The sequence below is a fragment of the Notothenia rossii genome, assembly GCF_949606895.1.
Source record: "Notothenia rossii genome assembly, chromosome: 7".
In the NCBI taxonomy this organism is placed as follows: Eukaryota; Metazoa; Chordata; class Actinopteri; order Perciformes; family Nototheniidae; genus Notothenia; species Notothenia rossii.
In genome coordinates this window covers 68,543,855-68,561,796 of record NC_136905.1, presented here as the reverse complement: position 1 = coordinate 68,561,796, position 17,942 = coordinate 68,543,855, and the positions used below count along the sequence as shown (strand labels likewise).

General features: G+C 40.4%; 2 protein-coding genes across 3 annotated transcripts; one reads left to right on the top strand and one right to left on the bottom strand.

The window, feature by feature from the left end:
- Positions 1–369: 369 nt before the first annotated feature.
- Positions 370–10,542, bottom strand: prox2 (prospero homeobox 2). 2 transcript variants are annotated; one of them, XM_079693583.1, is made up of 6 exons: positions 10,404–10,542; positions 9,579–9,661; positions 6,568–8,164; positions 4,538–4,648; positions 2,900–3,094; positions 370–1,178 (listed from the first exon to the last, which is right to left on the bottom strand). In XM_079693583.1, the coding sequence occupies exons 3-6, from the start codon at positions 8,095–8,097 to the stop codon at positions 1,011–1,013; spliced, it is 2,004 nt and encodes a 667-aa protein (XP_079549709.1). In that variant the 5' UTR covers positions 8,098–8,164; positions 9,579–9,661; positions 10,404–10,542; the 3' UTR covers positions 370–1,010. The 2 variants fall into 2 exon arrangements, with proteins under 2 accessions (XP_079549709.1, XP_079549710.1); XM_079693584.1 differs by lacking the exons at positions 9,579–9,661; positions 10,404–10,542 and adding an exon at positions 9,385–9,476.
- dlst (dihydrolipoamide S-succinyltransferase) lies at positions 10,417–17,797 on the top strand. The gene is made up of 15 exons (XM_079693585.1): positions 10,417–10,549; positions 11,439–11,472; positions 11,581–11,620; positions 11,764–11,825; positions 11,932–12,006; positions 12,162–12,217; positions 12,545–12,653; positions 12,761–12,928; positions 13,099–13,181; positions 13,307–13,404; positions 14,712–14,842; positions 15,570–15,643; positions 15,741–15,824; positions 15,944–16,111; positions 17,189–17,797. Exons 1-15 carry the CDS (start codon positions 10,487–10,489, stop codon positions 17,321–17,323), a joined length of 1,380 nt encoding a protein of 459 aa, XP_079549711.1. The 5' UTR covers positions 10,417–10,486; the 3' UTR covers positions 17,324–17,797.
- The last annotated feature ends 145 nt before the right edge of the window (positions 17,798–17,942 follow it).

Below are 17,942 nucleotides of genomic sequence, written 5' to 3'. Positions count from 1 at the left end.
ATTTTGCTTTGGTGGCACAACTGATATGAGGTCACCTCGGGCGTTAGTCATTAGGAGGGAATGCATTGTGGCTGTTTTTAAGACATGGCAGTTGTCCGCATCCGCAGTGGCCGCACAATGAATGCAGGCCTTAGAAAGTTGACTTGAATTGGCTTCAGTGGACAATGTGAACGGCATAGTTTGGGGGACATTTAACAGCTGGCTGCTGGACGTGGATTAGAGGCACCTTAGGGGCTCGGCAGTGGCTCGCAGTATTGTCATAGGGAGAGTTCAACGTTTACAATTGGAAAAACAAAGCATTTACCTGTGTGTCTCTTTTTTTTTTTAAATATGTGCAATGAAAATAATCACACAGTTTATATTCTATAATTTAGTGCATTTTTTATTTCAATAATCATCCAGTACATTGTCTGTGAATGAAATATCTGAAAATGATTGTACTTTACGTGACCTTTTTATACATAATTAAACCAAAACAGCATTATTTTCACATGGGCATTCTGTCAAGATAAAAGATAACAAAATAATGATAGAACAATATGCAGCACTCAACTGTAGCGCATGTACATTTACAAAACACACACAGCCAGGAGTCAAAAGCAAACTAATACTGACGGTAATTGCCAAAAAAGTCTTCTAGGTCAGCTAAAAAGGATACTATATCGTTTTATAATATTGAAAAAGAATGAAAGCACTCTGTAAACATTTGTACACACCTACAAATTCCTTAAATGTGTTGAGGCAGATCATACAGAGTAAACACTAAACAATAGAATAAAGAGCCATCATGTTTGTAGATTATTTCTTTTTCTTTTTTTTAAACATACAGCATTACAGACTAAAGCTTATTCATATTTAAAATGATGTGTGTGTTTTTTTAAGATCTACAACATTATTAATTATCCAACATCTACATTTCACCTCACTAAAATGCACTACAACAAAGGATGAAATAATACTGTCAGGTGACCAACTCCAATTCTTCCACTTTTCTAATCCCCCACTTCGACCTATAAATAAGAAGATGTCTTGAACTCTTCCGGGACGTCGCTGTCCAGTTTACAGATCACCTTGTAGATGGCCTTTTTCCATGAGGGGTCTGTATCTTTGGCTGCGGAAATGGCACTGTAAAACTCATGCAAGGTAATCTCAGAAACCTCCATGAATCTGTCTGGAACCTGTAAGACAGAGGAAAAAAACATATACGTTGAATCAATCTTGTTAAATCTTCTAATAATGAAAAAAGCACTTCATGCAATGAGCATACTGAACAAGCTTTCTTCAGTGCTCTCAAAGTCCAAAACATATCAAATGAAGACCTGTAGTGCAATTCTTCAAACACTCAAACTGATGAAAGGGATCTGATCTCTTTGTTCTCTGCACACATACAATAAATGCAATGCTGCAATCGTTGGCTTTCATTTGGAGGCCTCTTTGATTAGCTAGTCTTGTTTTCTTGAACTTAAACTGCATTGTGAGATTTCTATCCAGCGCTGTGAGAGCCAGTCAACAAAAGCATGATTTTAAATCCCATCAGAAATATGGTTGAAAATGAAGATTACAAATGTTTTCATTAGGTTAGATTTAGGGCTAAACTTGGGATAATTATGTTTAATTAAGAATTATATGTGGCTTAAGTTGGTGTAACGACCGCAGGATAAAAAGCGCATCAACAATTGAAGTCTTGATGCAAGGGATGCTGGGAGAAACCCGCCCCGCAGCCCATGTTTCCCATCCACTGACTAGTTATCACAACAGTTGGCATAAGTTATTTTTCTTTCCCCTCATCTCCCGACACAAAAGCATCCCTGGGAAAGGAATGTCTTGGTCCCAAGGTAAAGAAAACGGTCCCGTCCCTTTCCCACCAAACGGCCCTTCTCCCTCGGAATCCACAGCGTCTTTCTCAGCATTCCGCATCAGTAGCAATCTCAGTCTCGCTCAGGCGTACTGGTCCTCTAATCCTGAGTTGTTTTAGTTGGATTTTGCGGCTTCCTCTTCCCACAGTTTGATAAAGCATCTCTCTGGAGTTTAGATAATGGCTGTAAAGGCTGGCCAGCCACAGGTGCAGTGTGACACACAGGTCAGATAATACAGTATGTGACCACATGCTGACAGGAGAGCATACCTCAGCAGGTACTAACCACTGGGATAAATGTGTCAACTACAAAGTGTTAAAGGAATAGTTGGACATTCTGGGAAAATAAGCCTACTCACTTGCTGGTAAAGTTAGATTCATACAGTCAATGTCTGTTGAATATTAAGCAACAGCAAGCAGTCACTTAGCTTAGCTTAGCATAAAGCTGTAAACAGGGGGAAGCAGCTAGCCTCGCTATGTCTGTAGATACCAAGTAAGCACCCTTTGTTATATCTTTTTGTTTTGTCTGTACAGAAACAACGATTCAACAATTTATATTTCATGTCAGTTTGTGAATTTTTGACTTGCTGAAAGGTGGATGTTGTCGTCTTTCAGACATAGGCAAGTTAGCTGTTTTGGCTGTTTACAGAGACATCATTACCCATATCTGTAATATAAGACCAGGAGTGGGTGTGTTGTATTTTTTATCCTTCTAATGATTGGCAATGCCATTTTTTATGCCTTCAAAGCATCACATTGATTGAATATTGAAATATAAATTATTAAAACATATATTTTCCCTTATGTACTATACTGAATTCCATTACCACCATCACCCATTTAGCTGGGGGACATTAAACAAACAGAATATGCTACCTCTTATCAGATGAAAGTTGACTGAAGAAAACCTTTATCCATCGCACAGAATACTTTCAGAATGAGAGCAGTACCTTTTAACCAAACTTTATGAGTTAAAAATCAGACCTTGATGCAAACCATTGAAACTACAACATAAAGGAGAAATGACTAATAAGTGACACTTACGTGGAAGTCATTGGCTTTGTTGTAGTGCATGTTCAGCGCCCGGAACAGCTCAGAGTCCCTGCTAACCGTCATGTCTTTGATATCACTGATGCCGTCAACGATGGCCTGGCGGGCAAACTTCTCCATCTGGATGTAGTAGAACTCCCTGAAGTTACTGAACCACTTGATCAGCTGAGAGGTGATGCAGCGGTTGAACTGGAAATGAAGAGAGCAAATACGTCTCTTAATATCATTGATTAATTTACAGCCGATTGACAACCGAAGCCTCTGCATCCACAATAAACTATCCGGCTAAAGTGTCCTTGAGCTAAACAATAAAACCCAACGAGTCCAGAAGTGCTTTTCTAACCTTTGATGTCTCAGTGAGGAAGCAAATGAAAGCAGAAATCATCCCTTTTAGTGATAAATTAAAATTGTAATTTCAGAACTCCATTTAGACTTCATTGAGAGCATGCAGAAATAAAAAGATATGAATCTCCATGCTTTTCAATTAAAAAGTCAAATGGCTGTTTGACGCTTTGGTATTAACCACCCTTTCCATAATTGACTGCACTGGTACCTGTAGGGCAAAATGGCACCAAATGGTCTGTCACTCTACGCAACATTAATTGCTCTGAGCTTTTCCCACCAATGGTGAAAAAACATCTGTCAGGGCTCTGTATTTCTAAACTCAGTCTTGACATTAGTCCTGTTATTCTATCTCCTCATCCAGAAAGACAAAAAAAAATGCCTAAGGGCTGGGCAGGCATCAAAGACGCTTCTTCTCTCTGGTGTGGTGGGTGAGAAAGCGGCAGCATAAGGACAGAAGGAAGCTTCCCTCTCATTGACTCGGGTTGATAGGATGGAATCAGACACTGGGATTAGGTGCTCTTTTGTTCAGTGCCACTTCCCACCACAGGATTGTAAGCAAGGAGGAGACGTTCGCAGGGCTGCAGCAACAGCATCCTCCCCCCTGACCCCGGGGGTCAGAGCAGATTGAGAGGCAGGGGCCCGCACTGGCTCAGAGATCCAGAGAGAGAAGATAGAGATAGAGAGGAGAAGGAACAGAAACTCCAGAGAAAATTGAAAGGCAGGCAGGAGAGGAGTTATGGGTGTAAGCTTGTAACATAAGCAGGAAGGATGCTCCGATTGGAAAAGAATGAAAAAGAATGAAGCAGAGATAAATAGGATGAATGAGAAGAGTTAACAACAGGAGACAGATCAGGAGACAAGAGAGAAGACAAAAAGAGGAGATAGAAGAGGAGGAGGCATGACACGAGCCCAAGGCCAAAACACACAGGATGTTGTGTTTAGGCCCAGCTCATCGCCGCCTGGGTGCTGCCGCACAAGTCTCTAATACCAACTCTCTGTTGACACTCAATAGCAATGCCTTGCCTACAGAGTCCTTTGTCACTCCATTTGCTGACTGGAGTGGCTTTTTTTAAAGAGAGAATGCCCCTGTATCTCCCTCTGCCCCCAGGACATACTAGCAGCTCAGTGGCTTTGTTATTTAAACCCTCTGCGTTTTTGTTTCTCTCCTCCGACACACTGCTGATTTTTCTGTCCCAAACACACACTGACAAGTAGATACCGGGGAGTTTAACGCAGGACAAACAATCCTGCAACTTGTTTGACACATTATAGTTCAAATGTAATTACCTTGACATCAGGGAAGAAGTTTTTCAGCACATTGGAGCTGGGGTAGCGGGTGTAGAAGAACATCAGCTTGGCCTTCTTCAGATGGCTCGGGGTGAGACCCTCCTGGATGTTCACATTAACGTTAAGGCAAAAAACCTGACAATTAAATACAACACAGCATGCAGTCCTATGCAAAGTGATAGCAGACCAGAGTATTGTGTTGCCTCAATCTTCAGCTAAATTGAATTTCCCTAAAGAACAGCTCGGCATTAACCAGGGAGTCAATAATGACCCTAACATGTGCTTATTGGCAAAACAGAATTACCAATTAGATTAGGGATTTTTAATTAGAGAGCGAAGCACTTCATGCCTGGCAGTAAAGACAGCTTGTTTTGAAATGTTTTGAAAAAAGAAGCCGGTTTTCGGATATAATTAAGTTGATTTAAAAGACGACATATGGTGCTATATTTGTTTTACTTTGGAAAGAAACACGCCAAAAAAAGGGACATTTTTGAAACAAAATTTAAATTACATGTAGTTCAAATTCAAAAGTATTTATATAGCCCAATATCACAAATCACATTTTAAGTATTTTAGTAGTATGTTTTAATAAAAATGTTTTTGAGTTTATGTGTTAGGCTTTAATTGTACACGTTTTGAATGGTAAAAATGGCAATATATATAAATATATACATTTCCTTTATTTCCTATGATAAATAATTCAATATCTTCTCAAGTATACCCCCTATGGCAATGAAGATGGTCAGGAGCATATCCTCTGTAGTCCACCACCACGCCTTAGGACATAATATTTCCTTATCAGGTCACCACACAATACATTTATTAGGGGAACCCTTGCTTTGAAATATGGAAGTTAAGATGAAAGATTTATGTGATATTGTTCAAAGAGAAGCAGAGCTCTTTGCTCTGTAAAGATAAAGCGAATCCTGACAGGCACTACATTATATTCCTCTCTTATGCCGTGCGACAAGAGAATCAACAACACTTCTGACTATTTTAAAATGATTTACTTTATAAAGGCGGATTGTAACAAAATTATTTATTTCTTAGGCAAAGGATAATGAAATGTAGATGTTACATTTCATCATTCATCATTTAGATTGTGGATGTCAGCAAACACATCATTAAAAAAACAATATACCCATTTTCCCTGAATTAAACATCTTATCCTAGATGGATTTCCTATGAGTTCCTATAAGGCTAAGAAAAACTGTTATCTTGCACTCTGTTTCAATCATGTACACTCTGACAAAGGTATCCAACAACAAATGCTCAAGACAAGAGCTCAAGTGTGGTGGTTGTGAGGCACTTTTGCTTTCCAGCAGCACTCAGATGTGACCTTTTAGATGCACCCCTATCACTCTGATGATGGAGAAATAGATCCTGCACCTTTTCAAGTCTGAAAAAATGACGCTTCCTGAAACAGAAACCGATGCTTTCTCTGCCTTTGAAAAATTGGCTTTTGTTCCTGGCAATTCTTATCAAAGCCTTGTATTCCTTTTTATTTGTCTTTTTCTAAACTTAAAGTCATTACTCTGCTCAGATTAAAGAAGATGCTGTAATTTTCTATGGGGTTAGCGAGATCAAAGAAAAAATTCTCCTTGAAGTTTGTTACTGGAACTGCCCATGCTGCAATGAACCTCAACCAGCCATTGTTCAAATGGAAGAGCTAACATATAGGGAGTTTGTATGAAATGAAGGAGGTAAATACAGTATAAGATAATAACACACACACCCTGCTGTATGGGGAATGGTACAGAATGATCTGGTGTTGCTTTTCATTGTCAATTCTGTCAATTGTTTTAGAATTATTAAATTATATATAAAGAAATATAATCTTTCTAGAATATTTGTTTTGTATTTACCCAATACTAAAAAAATACTAAATTATCTGAATTGTGTCTCTTTTTTTATCTATTGTCTATCTTTTTATCATCATTATTACACAACAAAGCTCTAAATCCTGCATTTAAAAAGAAAATCAAACCGCTCTGGCTCCACATATTTATTTTTAAATAAAAGGATATGTTGAGTGACATGTAGGGGTTTCGGTCGGCCATGCTCTGCAGTTCTCCGCACTCGATCTTGACGTGGGGGAGACACAGATTGTCGACCGTCACTGCCCCCAGGGCGGAGGCACGGGCGTGGTGGGCGAGGTGGCTGGACGTCACCTTGGACCTCATGGCGATGGCGTCCCAGGGCATGTCCACGGAGTCTGGGGAGTTCCTGTCCATGGATGGGGCCATGCAGGGGTGACCCCCGAAACTGGAATGTGGCCCGTACTTAAGAAGATGCTCCAGGATCTGACTGTCGTGCAGAGGGGTGCTGTAGCTGAACTGAAATGGATTCTGGTGCATGGGGTAGGGCCTCTTCACTGTCGGGGTGACTGAGCTCAGAGGGGTCACGGGCGGCTTGCGGACCACCAGTGACAGTGCCTCCGTCTGGTCCGGTGGGCTGTGAACCTCGGAGCTTTCATAATACTCCAAAGAGCAGGGCTTCACCGCAGCCTCCTCCGCCTGGGGCTGTTCCTGGGAGGAGCCGGCCTGCTGGCGCTTCCTGTCTGCACCTATCTGCAGCTCTGGAGAGGAGCACATGCGCTGCTGAGGGGACAGATCCTGCCCTGTGGAGGACGCCTTCTTGAACACTCTGTCCACACAGTCATTCACAGCCCTGGAGAGCTCCTGCTTCAGGGTGTCCTGCAGGCTCCGACTCTCCCTCTGTTGCACCAGATAACCAACTACTTTCATTCGGTCCTTACACTCCGCAGTCACCCTGCTATTCTTCCTTTCAAAATCATCGTCAGTGCTTACATACCGTGACTCTGTGCTTTCATGCTCCACACCTTCTGTGTCATCTCTGTCGTTGTTTTCAGGGTCCTCCTGGTTGTAAACTTGCAGGAACTTTTCCTGGAGCTGGCGCAGCAGCCTCTGCATGCTGTGCAACTGCTCCTTCAGCTTGTGACACTCCTCATCCTTGTTGCAGTTATCACTATTGCTGCTGCTTCCGGGTCTTCTGTTTGCCGGCCCTCCAACACTGTGTTCCTGATGCTGAGGCAACCGCTGTTTACGTTTGTTCTCCCTGTATGCTTCTCTGGCCTCTCTGGTGTCTCTGGCATCTGTGTCACACCTCTCGCTGTCTCCAGGCTGCCGGCTGTTTGGAGAGCCCGCCATGACCCTGATAATGTTCTCCACTCTGGCCCTCTTGGCCTGCAGGTGGTCAGCCATGGGATGCTCCACCTCCGTGCCGGCTCCTGTGGGAACATGAGCGCCGGGGGAGGCAGCTTCCACTGTGCTGTCTTTTGAGGATACGCTGCACTGGTCCTCCTGGCTGGAGTCAGCCGCAGCGGAGCCTGAAAGGTAGAAATGGCTTTCATCTAGTGTCCTCTTGTTGTGGATTGTCTTGCGAAGGAGTTGAGAGATGATGGATCCGCTGGAGTATGAGGCCAGAGGCTCGTCGTACATGTTTCTGCGGAAGCAAGGCAACATGACATCAGGTTTGTCGTCCTCGAGGCAGCCTTCACTGGAGTTGTGCATGGTCTGGTCGGGGAGACTGAGGTTCATGCTCGATGAGAAACACTGTCTTCGGCTACACACGTTGCACAACCAGAGTTATTTAAAATGCAAGAATCTGAAAAGAGAGAAAAATAGAAGATAGTAAAAATCATACATAATGAAAAAACATTTTAATATAAAATGTGCTTTGGCCATTCATTATTCTTAAATCCTGTATGTGCATTCTTATATTGTATATTTTCTTGTACACTTTTAATAAAACAATCTTTGCATATACATTATTGCATGCCTATTTCTGAACAGTGACATTCAATTTAAACAGTAATGTCTCTTTATTCCTTGGATTCATAGCAAAAATAAAGTATATTATTCATTTTTTTAAATGGTTTCAGGTAAATTAATCTATACACAACATTTACAGGTGATTCTGCTTGTTAGGAAATTTCACTTTTGTAACTTAAAATTACTACATTAACAAGCAAATGTAGAATTACTGTTATATATGATAGAAAGTCAATGAAGCCTACATTAATCGCAAGTAGCTCTGTTCTGTAAAAAAAAAAAAAAAAGACGCAGAAGAAATCCTTGATCTTCTGTAATAAGGGAGTGCTTTTTTTGTATCATTTCATCTTGGGGTTGTAATGATGGATAACACAAAGGATAAAAAGAACGACTGTCTGATAACCATGAAAGGTAAATTATAGCCTCTGACAGCAATAGACCACGCACAACAAACGGCTCCATGTATATATTATTTAAAAAAGAAAGTACCATGAAAACCTCTTTATATTTGTCTGGTTCTCATCTTAAAGAATGATCAAGAAATTATTCTCGATGGTAAATATATATAAAAAGCTCAATTTACAGATTCTATAATAACTTCATTCCCTTTTGGTGTTTATTTTATCATATGTTCTGTGCTGTAGCTCACAGCATGACATGTCAAACTAATTCAATACTTAAATGAAACGTATGGACTTGAAACGGATATTCTACATTTTATTACTAGACGATAGATCCGTCCTTGTGTTTCTTTTTCTTACTTTGACATAATTAAGCATTCTTTCAGAAAGATCAAACTCTGTTTTGTAACTCAGTTACCCCTCATAGCAAAGTTCGAGTGGATTTAATTTGCCTACAATTTGTAGACAGCATTTCAAAGTCACCTTTACTTTTTACAGTTTGACATTTCCTGAAATATAGCAGGCAGACCTACTGTTTGTGGATAAACTCATTTGTATACATCATCTCAATTAAAAATATATATATATTTTAGTTATACAAAATGTCAACAGTCAATAAACACTTCATAATCCAATACAAAAAAAAACTCACCAATCATATGATTATAATTTCTGTTGTCCTGTAAAAGCATGCATGAGTTTTTCTAAAGCACTTTTCATTAAAAAAAAAAAAAAAAAAAAGTCAAGCTGAAGTGATGAGACAGGAGGCGTGCAGGCATGCACTGTGTCACAGGCTGCAGTTTCCCCACGGTGCACAGAGACAGAGCGGCTGTGATGGGACCTTACCTGTTGCCGGGACGTGCTGCCGAGCTGATGGCCTGCGCACACTGGGCTGTGGACAGTAGGAGTGCAGGAGAGGCATCACGCAGCTGGGGCGTGGCCATGTGAAAGCAAATCACCCACATAATGTCAAGAGAAGGAAAGTATTATTTGTGAGGTGTTGGAGGAATAGGTGGGTGAAGCCTTATTTATTGTCAATTTGGAAATATGCACAAGTATTCATAGGGAAAAAGTTTAAATATTCATCTATGACTGGAAAATGTAGATGTTGGCCTACTTAAATAAATAAAAGACGTCTCTATTGCTATCCTTTAATCTCTCAATAATTGTATTTATCTCAAAAGGGCCATTTTTGGACCATGCATTTACGAAAAACAAACAAAGCAGTCGTAAACTCAAAGAATAAATAAGTGAAAACAAAGTATACACTTGAAATTAGATACATTATGCTAATAAAAATCATAACCCTCTAGACTTACCTTAACCTTTCGCTATTCTATTCTATAAAATCATATGTTTTCTTATACTTACCCGTATGCATGTCCTATATCATTTAAATATTATCATATATATTTTCTATTATAGTCTATATTTACGTTGTTACATGTAGGCTGTCTGTAAACCGTATTTACACTTTGTAGATACACAGTATAAGTGTAAATACGGTACTCTTACAACTAACTTTACATACAGCCTACATGTAACAACGTAAATATAGAGACTATAATAGAAAATATATGTTCCCAGCCCAGACAGGCCCACAGTGAGGGTCAGAGGGGACCACTAGACTCCAGCCTGCCCCCCTCTCGGAGCACTTGGTTTATCCCTCACCACTTCCTCGCTTTTTTGCGCGTCCGGCTTGTCCGTGTTACCGGAGTTCCCTTCCGCTGACAGGCTGCTGTCACACAGCCATCATGTTATCCCATTCCCGGTGTCTCACCAGGAATTTTGGCCGTTCCCTGTCTGCCATCCGCCAGGTAGGCAACACGCAAGTAACCTGTTGTCGTTGCCTCTCTGGGCAGGAATCCTCGCTGTCTCTGTAGTGTGTTCAGAGCTAGCATACATTAGCTGCAGGCCACGGTCATGCTGTAACATTGTAAGCCAAGGACAGTTTGACACTTCCCTGCACAACTCTGTATCGTAGTCTGTATTAAAGTGTAAAGCAGTGTCCTCTGTGTTGTGTTTCTCTCGAATTCACATTAATGTTAAAGGTGTTACACAGAGAGTAAAGTGTCCATCTTTAGTTACACAAGTTATCCAATATTGTTTTGGTAGCTAGCAAGAACATGCTAGCCGCGCTAAGCTAAATACACGGGTAGGTTAGCTAGGTCCTATCATGCTGAGGTCAAAGTGTGATTATTGAGAGAAAACCACGCCCCTTTTAGTTAACTTTATTAAGTGTTGTGTTAATGGTTTATTCCTTTGATTTAGCTTTCTGTCGCTGCATGTAAGCAAAGTCAAATGTCAGAAAGTCCTGCTAAGTGTATGTCAGCTTGTCAGTAAGATAAGTAGTATAACATTAGGCTTTAAGGCAACTGTTCAAGTAGCCTGTTAACATGTTTATTCATTTGGTGCTGCAGTTCTTATGCAATACCACAAAGCTACCTGTTTGCCTCATGTATTGATTGTGTCAAAGGTCATGTCTAACGCGTAGCAATAACCTTTGACCGACAGCACTGACTTATCTTGCTTCGGTTGAATCCTTTGTTGAATCTCAACTGTTATCACTGTTAGACATAAGGGGCAAGATATTGACCTTGATGTCAGTGTTTCAATGTTATAAACATTGTTGAGTTGTATTTTCTGCACAATCTCTCCCAAAAAAATTGCAAATGTTTTTTAAATCCTAACTGTGTTTTGTCACAGGGGAATAATGGACTTGCACGTCGGGCCACGGCAGGTATGTTTGGTTACTGTTCAAGCGATATGTCTTAAATGCCAATCTTTGATTTTGGATAGTCCTGCTGCAAGAAGTTAATAACACTTCTCCTTGTCCATTCTCTTACAGCTCTATCAGCTAGCCATTCTATCACTCTGAACAACAATGTGTAAGTAACACAAGTAGATTTACTGACAGAATTTAAGTAAAACATTCTCACTGTAGATGTTTCCAAGTCAAACCAATTGTTTAGTTTTTAGGATCGCTATTAATTGTTATAATTTTGAATTCATTTATTTTGTTTCTCTCCAGAAAATCTGATCCTCGTTCCAGCGTCTTCCAAATCCAGTACTTCAGGACGTCTGTAGCCCACAGTATGTTTCGAGCCAAATGCTTTTTATTCATGCACTTATCTGAATCACTACTACTGATGTGAGGAGTAAATAAATGCATCTCCTATGACTTGTTTTTGTTCTATAGGAGAGGAAGTTGTCACAGTCAATACTCCTGCGTTTGCTGAATCTGTCACAGAGGGAGACGTAAGGTGGGAAAAAGGTAACTTTATTTTATTTTAATTTGATTTGCACACATGAATAGATTCTCACACTGTAAAGAATAATAGGAACAGATACTGGATGGATACATAGACTAACTAAACAAAAGTTAGTCAATCTGCACTCTGTTCCTAAAATAGAGCCTGCTTCTTACAGCTGTTGGAGACACCGTTGCTGAGGATGAGGTGGTGTGTGAAATCGAGACTGATAAGGTAAACTAAGTAAATGTTTTATGAATTTTTGATTGTTCGGTTACACCTTCAAATGTAAAGGCCATCATTGTTTTGGCACATAAATAGTGAAAGTATTGGGGCACGTAATTTTTTCCCCCAAAATAACAAATACAAAATTATGTTTGTTGGAAATTATTTCTAAAGTGTTTGATTTTTCTCCTGACTGAATATGAGAATTTACGCGAGAATAAAACCATACGGTCATTATTTTGGCAACAAATGTAGGCTATTTTGAAAATGTATAGAACTTTTCCATGTCTTATTTAAACCTATGATGATCTCTTTTATGTGTTCCCCTTCCATTAGACATCAGTGCAGGTTCCCTCTCCTGCTGCTGGGGTGATCCTGGAGCTTTTGGTCCCTGATGGAGGGAAAGTCGAGGGAGGAAATGCACTCTTCACGCTTCGAAAAGGAGGTCCGTGTATTGTCATTTTATTTAAAAAAGTACACGGTGCTGATATAAAAAATATTACCAAGACAAAAATGTAAAGTCTGTCTCAAACGGTTCGCTTCTGTCTTTAGCTGGTCCTCCCAAAGCTGCAGAAGCCCCAAAAGCTGAGGCCCCGGCCGCCGCCACCCCTCCACCACCTTCTGCTGCCCCCCCTCCTCCCCCCTCAGCTGTGGGCCCCATTCCCACCACTATGCCCCCTGTGCCACCTGTGCCAGCACATGCTATGGACACCAAACCAGGTTAGTCGTCATGAGACAGACGGTCCGTGTCATGTGAGAACCGTTTTACTTGACATCTGTGCTCTTGACCTCTAGCTTACTTGATTACTCATCGTCGGCAGTGGCTTTCACCAGTGCCATTAAACCCAATGTCTGGAGATACTAAAGGCGTATTTCTGTCTTTCTCCCAGTTTCAGCCATCAAGCCCACTGCTCCTGCTGCACCGGCGGCTCAAGCTGAGGGGGCGACTAAAGGAGCCAGGACAGAGACCAGGGTAAAGTGCAAAGATCTCTACAAACACCTAAATAACATTAAGCGGTATCTGATGGTATAGTTTGTGAAATGGATCTGTATAGTAGTGCAAGAGTTGAGAACTGAATTTGAAATGTTTTGTTTTAGGTTAAGATGAACCGCATGCGGCTGAGAATTGCCCAGAGACTGAAGGAAGCCCAAAACACCTGCGCTATGTTGACTACGTTTAATGAGGTCGACATGAGGTAGGAAACTCTATTAGTTGACCTACATTATAAAGCCATCAGCGTTTTTTTAGAAATGTTTTCCTGTGTCAACATGAAAACTGAAGCCATTGAGGGAAAAAGACAAGTGTCTAAATCTGCTTATAAATGAGCATGTTTGTGAGTGTGCCTGTGTGCAGTACACAGGATACACACTGCCTGTTAAAAGCCAAAACAACACTTGCACAAATGGTTATAGATTGGAATCTGCCCAATAGGAAAAGCTTTTTGAAACCCGATATCCTCTTAAACGCTGGAATGTAAATATTTGGTCGTAATGCCATCTAAAACGAAGATAAGAATTGTTAAAACCGGTTTTATTAATTTACAAGGAAATGTTATTGTCTGCACTTGCCCCCTGTGCTGAAGAGGACACTTTGAGGATTTCTTTTCCCCACAAATGTGCGGTGTCAGCTTTCAGCTATTCAGGGTTTTCTATGTATCCTAATTAGATTGACATTGACGGTCTGGAGGAAGACTTCCCATGCTAGGGCTCATCTGGAGCCGAAGGAGCTAGTCAGAGCAGGAGGCTGGAGCATCTGTAGGGGCCCACAGAGACCTGCGCTCTGAGTGGAAGAGCGGCCTCAACCGATATGGGCTTTTATGACAGCCCAATAAGATTTACAGGCCCTAGAAAGTGAAGATTTTTATCGCTTCTTCTCTCCTTTCTCGGAGAGTCTGTGTCTTGGGAGGGGCTAATTATGTTAGCGGAGAAACCCTAGAGCTTCAACAGGGTTAGAGACAGGAAAACAAACAATTAAAAAGAGAGATACACGAGAAAAATGAGCAATGATGAAACGATTAGAGGGCCAATTTCAATAGCTTTAATTCACCACTATCTGCAACAGCATTTTTTTTATAGCCACAAAAAGGCATTGTTTGTTTTTTTAGATTGTGACATTTCTTTTACTGTTACAGTATTTGGGAAAAGATTGTCTTATATTAGCTTATACTTTAGTTTTTCGAAAAATTCACATCATTCATTAATTGCTGCTGTTTGTTGTAAACTCGGCAACAAGGAAGTAACCGACTTATTTTCATAACCTGAGTGCGAACCCTTCCTGAAGCCAGTCCGCCCATCAGTTCTCAGAATGAACACAATTTCCTAAAATATGAAGGGGATGTTAAAGATCACATTGTTGGGGGGTTTTTGTAATAAAAAATGTTTTAGTCATTCTTTTAACACATTTCACACTGAAGGGCTTCATTTTCTGCTTCAGCCCTGCTTGTTGCCTTAGTAACAACTAGTTAATTGATCTTTGCATTTGTTTTTGTCTATTTCCCTGCAGCAACATCTCAGAGATGAGGAAGACGTACAAAGATGCGTACCTGAAAAAGCACAACATCAAGTTGGGCTTCATGTCTGCGTTTGTGAAGGCTGCTGCCTACGCTCTGGCTGACCAACCTTCTGTCAACGGCGGTATGTATCTAACCTTAAACGACAGTGAAACCTCACCCTGCGGTAACAGCTTGGCTGCGTCTTTGCACGTATGGGTACAAGTCACTGAGAGAGGATGAAAGGAAGAAAACGATTTAAGCTTCAGTAGATTTCTCTTGCAAACCTCAAACCCAACACTCACTTATTTACTGCCCTGACCTATTTAGATAGACCACAATGAAGGAGAGAGGGGGGTCACTGAGGCTGGCTTTTACCAATCTGAAAAAGTCTGTGGCTTTTTACTTGCATGTAACAGAACATGGCACCCATTAAAAGGAAATTACCTTCAGGAGGGCTGCACAAGAAATGGAAATGTAATCAAAATTGCAATATTGACTTGTGCAATATCCAAATCGCAGTAAGTTCAATACTTGGTAAAGGCAGAAGTATTGTGGAGCTAGTCCCAGCCTACAAAGATTATTGTACAGATGTAATACAAATCCATGTTGAGTACAGATCCTCTACAAAATCACACCATTTTAATATATTTTCTTAGATTATGTGAATAACGTTAAAACAATGATTCCCTCAAATATTGCTAATTATATTGCAATTACAGTATAAGTCAACATTTATGCATTATGTATTTTTCATTATGTAAATCATGCAGCCCTGAACATTGGTGTAAATTGTATTGATTATTAGCACTTTTAACATGAATTCATATTTCTTTTGTCTACAATGTTAACCAATTCCTCTGTGTTTTCAGTCATTGATGACACAACCAAAGAGATTGTGTACAGGGATTACGTGGACATCAGTGTTGCCGTGGCCACGCCAAAGGTGAGACAAGTGCCTTTTACTGTAATGCTGAGTGTAAGTGCTTCACTTGACTCTAATGTGAAGAGCAGAAAATTGAGTCATATAACTTCTCTCTCAGGGTCTGGTGGTTCCTGTAATCCGAAACGTGGAGGGAATGAATTTTACTGACATCGAGAAGGCCATCAATATGTTGGGAGAAAAGGTGAGGTTTTATATTATATTATGACACATCTTTTGGACATTTCTTTTACACTTCACAGGTTTTCATTTGGAGATTTCCTCAGCATTTGATCCATCCTTATTGTTGGCGTGTGTTCGTAGGCCCGTAAGAATGAGCTGGCTGTGGAGGACATGGACGGAGGAACCTTCACCATCAGCAACGGCGGCGTGTTTGGGTCCATGTTCGGCACACCCATAATTAATCCACCGCAGTCTGCAATTTTAGGCATGCACGGCATCTTTGACAGACCCGTAGCAATTGGTGGCAAGGTTGGTATTCTTAACTTTAAACCTTAAAGGTGGGGTAGGTAAGTTTGAGAAACCGGCTCGAGATACACTTTTTGTTATATTCCATGGAATGCTCTTAACATCCCGATGGCAATGAATATCTTAAGTGCTTTGACAAAAAATCCATAACATAATGTCATCTGTGGAAGCCGTAGTACTGTAAAAATAATAACTGGATGGCCTACCTGCCTGTCAGCCTTCCATCTGTGCACAAACTTATCTCGTGCCCTCATTGAGCATGTACGCGTTTGTGTGTGTTGGAGGAGGGGCTCTGTAAGGAAGTGGCAGATCTTTTCCTGCTGTGTATTTTCAAATTCTAGCGCACTCAAGCTGGTTTCTCCAAAATTACCTACCCCATTTTTAAAATACATAAAAAAGAGACAATATACCTAGCATGGAGTGGTCATATATGTAACATGACTGTCCAACATTCTTCATTCTTATCATGAACTTAAAAGTTTAGTTACTATTTCTTCAGTAGATTAAAGATAGATTTGCTTTTTTTTGTTTAAAGGTCACCTATTATGCAAAATCCACTTTTAATTGTCTTGTACACCTCAACATGTGTGCCCTCTGTGTAAAGAGATTCTGAAAGTTTCAGGAAAAAATATTCTCTCCCTTTTTGTCCTGATCCATTTATATACAAACCTGTCTGAAAATGACACCTTATCACCTGAATCTCCTCCTAGAGCACCATTGTGTTCTTTTTGACCAAATCTCTTTCAGAGGGGCGTGGGGAGTGGCTCCTTATTTTCATCTAAAGTAACAGACAGAGAATCAGCACTTTTGAAACAGGGCTGTAACAGAGGGGATTATGGGATGCTACAATGCATGATCTTTTTGGTATTTCAAGCCAAACACTTCAGAGACATGGTTTGTTTATATCTGAGACCTATAGTTAATTGATGAAAAACAGTATAATAGGGGACCTTTAAAAAAAAAAAAAAAAAAAAAAGCCTTGTTTGTCAAATTTTCCGTGATTAAATATTTGTTTTGCCAGTATTCACTAATTTGAGTGTGTCTAAAATTGCCTGCATTGAATCCTATTCTCTTGTTCAGGTGGAGATCCGTCCCATGATGTATGTTGCCCTGACATACGACCATCGTCTGATAGATGGAAGAGAGGCCGTCACTTTCCTGCGTAAGATAAAGTCAGTGGTGGAGGACCCCAGGATGCTGCTCCTTGACATGTAAATCCCTGTAACTCCCCCCCCCCCACACACACACACGCAACCAGTGGCTGTCCTCACCTGGTGAACATAACTGCAGTTGTTGTGTTAGAAAAAAAGATTTTGGGAGAATTCTTTTTTGAGTACTGAGAGGTGTAGTTCTGTTGTGGAGAAATGCCCGGGTCTGGGTTTCTATGGTGCTGGTCTTTAGATCAAACAAAACAAAGAGTATCCTATTACTCATTTGCGCCATGTCATTTTCTACATACAACACAATAAATGTCAACCTATTGTGTTTAAATGTCAAAGATAGAAGAAGTGATTAGTTTAATTTAATTATATTGGGTGAGAGAAGAACAATGAAAACATATTGGGCCAGAAACCAAGAAACAGTATGTCTGAAAGTGAAAAATATGAGGGAAATGATCTTTATGCTCTGTTAGAAATACTATTTAAGTAAAAAAGAAAGTTTTAAACAATAAAAGCTTCTCTGACTGTACTGTAGGTTTTGTTTCTGATTTTTTGCGTGCTATTATTGACAGAGTAGCTACATTTACAAAATGTGGCCTGGGGCATAGATAGCTTAAAAACAGTTCCATTCCATACATTGTACACAGAGGCGGTGACGGATCATCATAAGAACC

Excerpts from the sequence above, each read along its gene's own strand:
- prox2 (XM_079693583.1), bottom strand. The coding sequence starts at position 8,097 with ATGAACCTCAGTCTCCCCGACCAGACCATGCACAACTCCAGTGAAGGC. Across the intron at positions 4,649-6,567 it reads GAAACCCCTACATGTCACTC|AACATCCAGGAGGGTCTCAC; the intron begins AACATATCCTTT and ends AACGTTAATGTG. Across the intron at positions 3,095-4,537 it reads ACTTCTTCCCTGATGTCAAG|TTCAACCGCTGCATCACCTC; the intron begins GTAATTACATTT and ends CTTCATTTCCAG.
- dlst (XM_079693585.1), top strand. The coding sequence starts at position 10,487 with ATGTTATCCCATTCCCGGTGTCTCACCAGGAATTTTGGCCGTTCCCTG. Across the intron at positions 12,929-13,098 it reads TGCTATGGACACCAAACCAG|TTTCAGCCATCAAGCCCACT; the intron begins GTTAGTCGTCAT and ends TCTTTCTCCCAG. Across the intron at positions 16,112-17,188 it reads CCGTAGCAATTGGTGGCAAG|GTGGAGATCCGTCCCATGAT; the intron begins GTTGGTATTCTT and ends TCTCTTGTTCAG.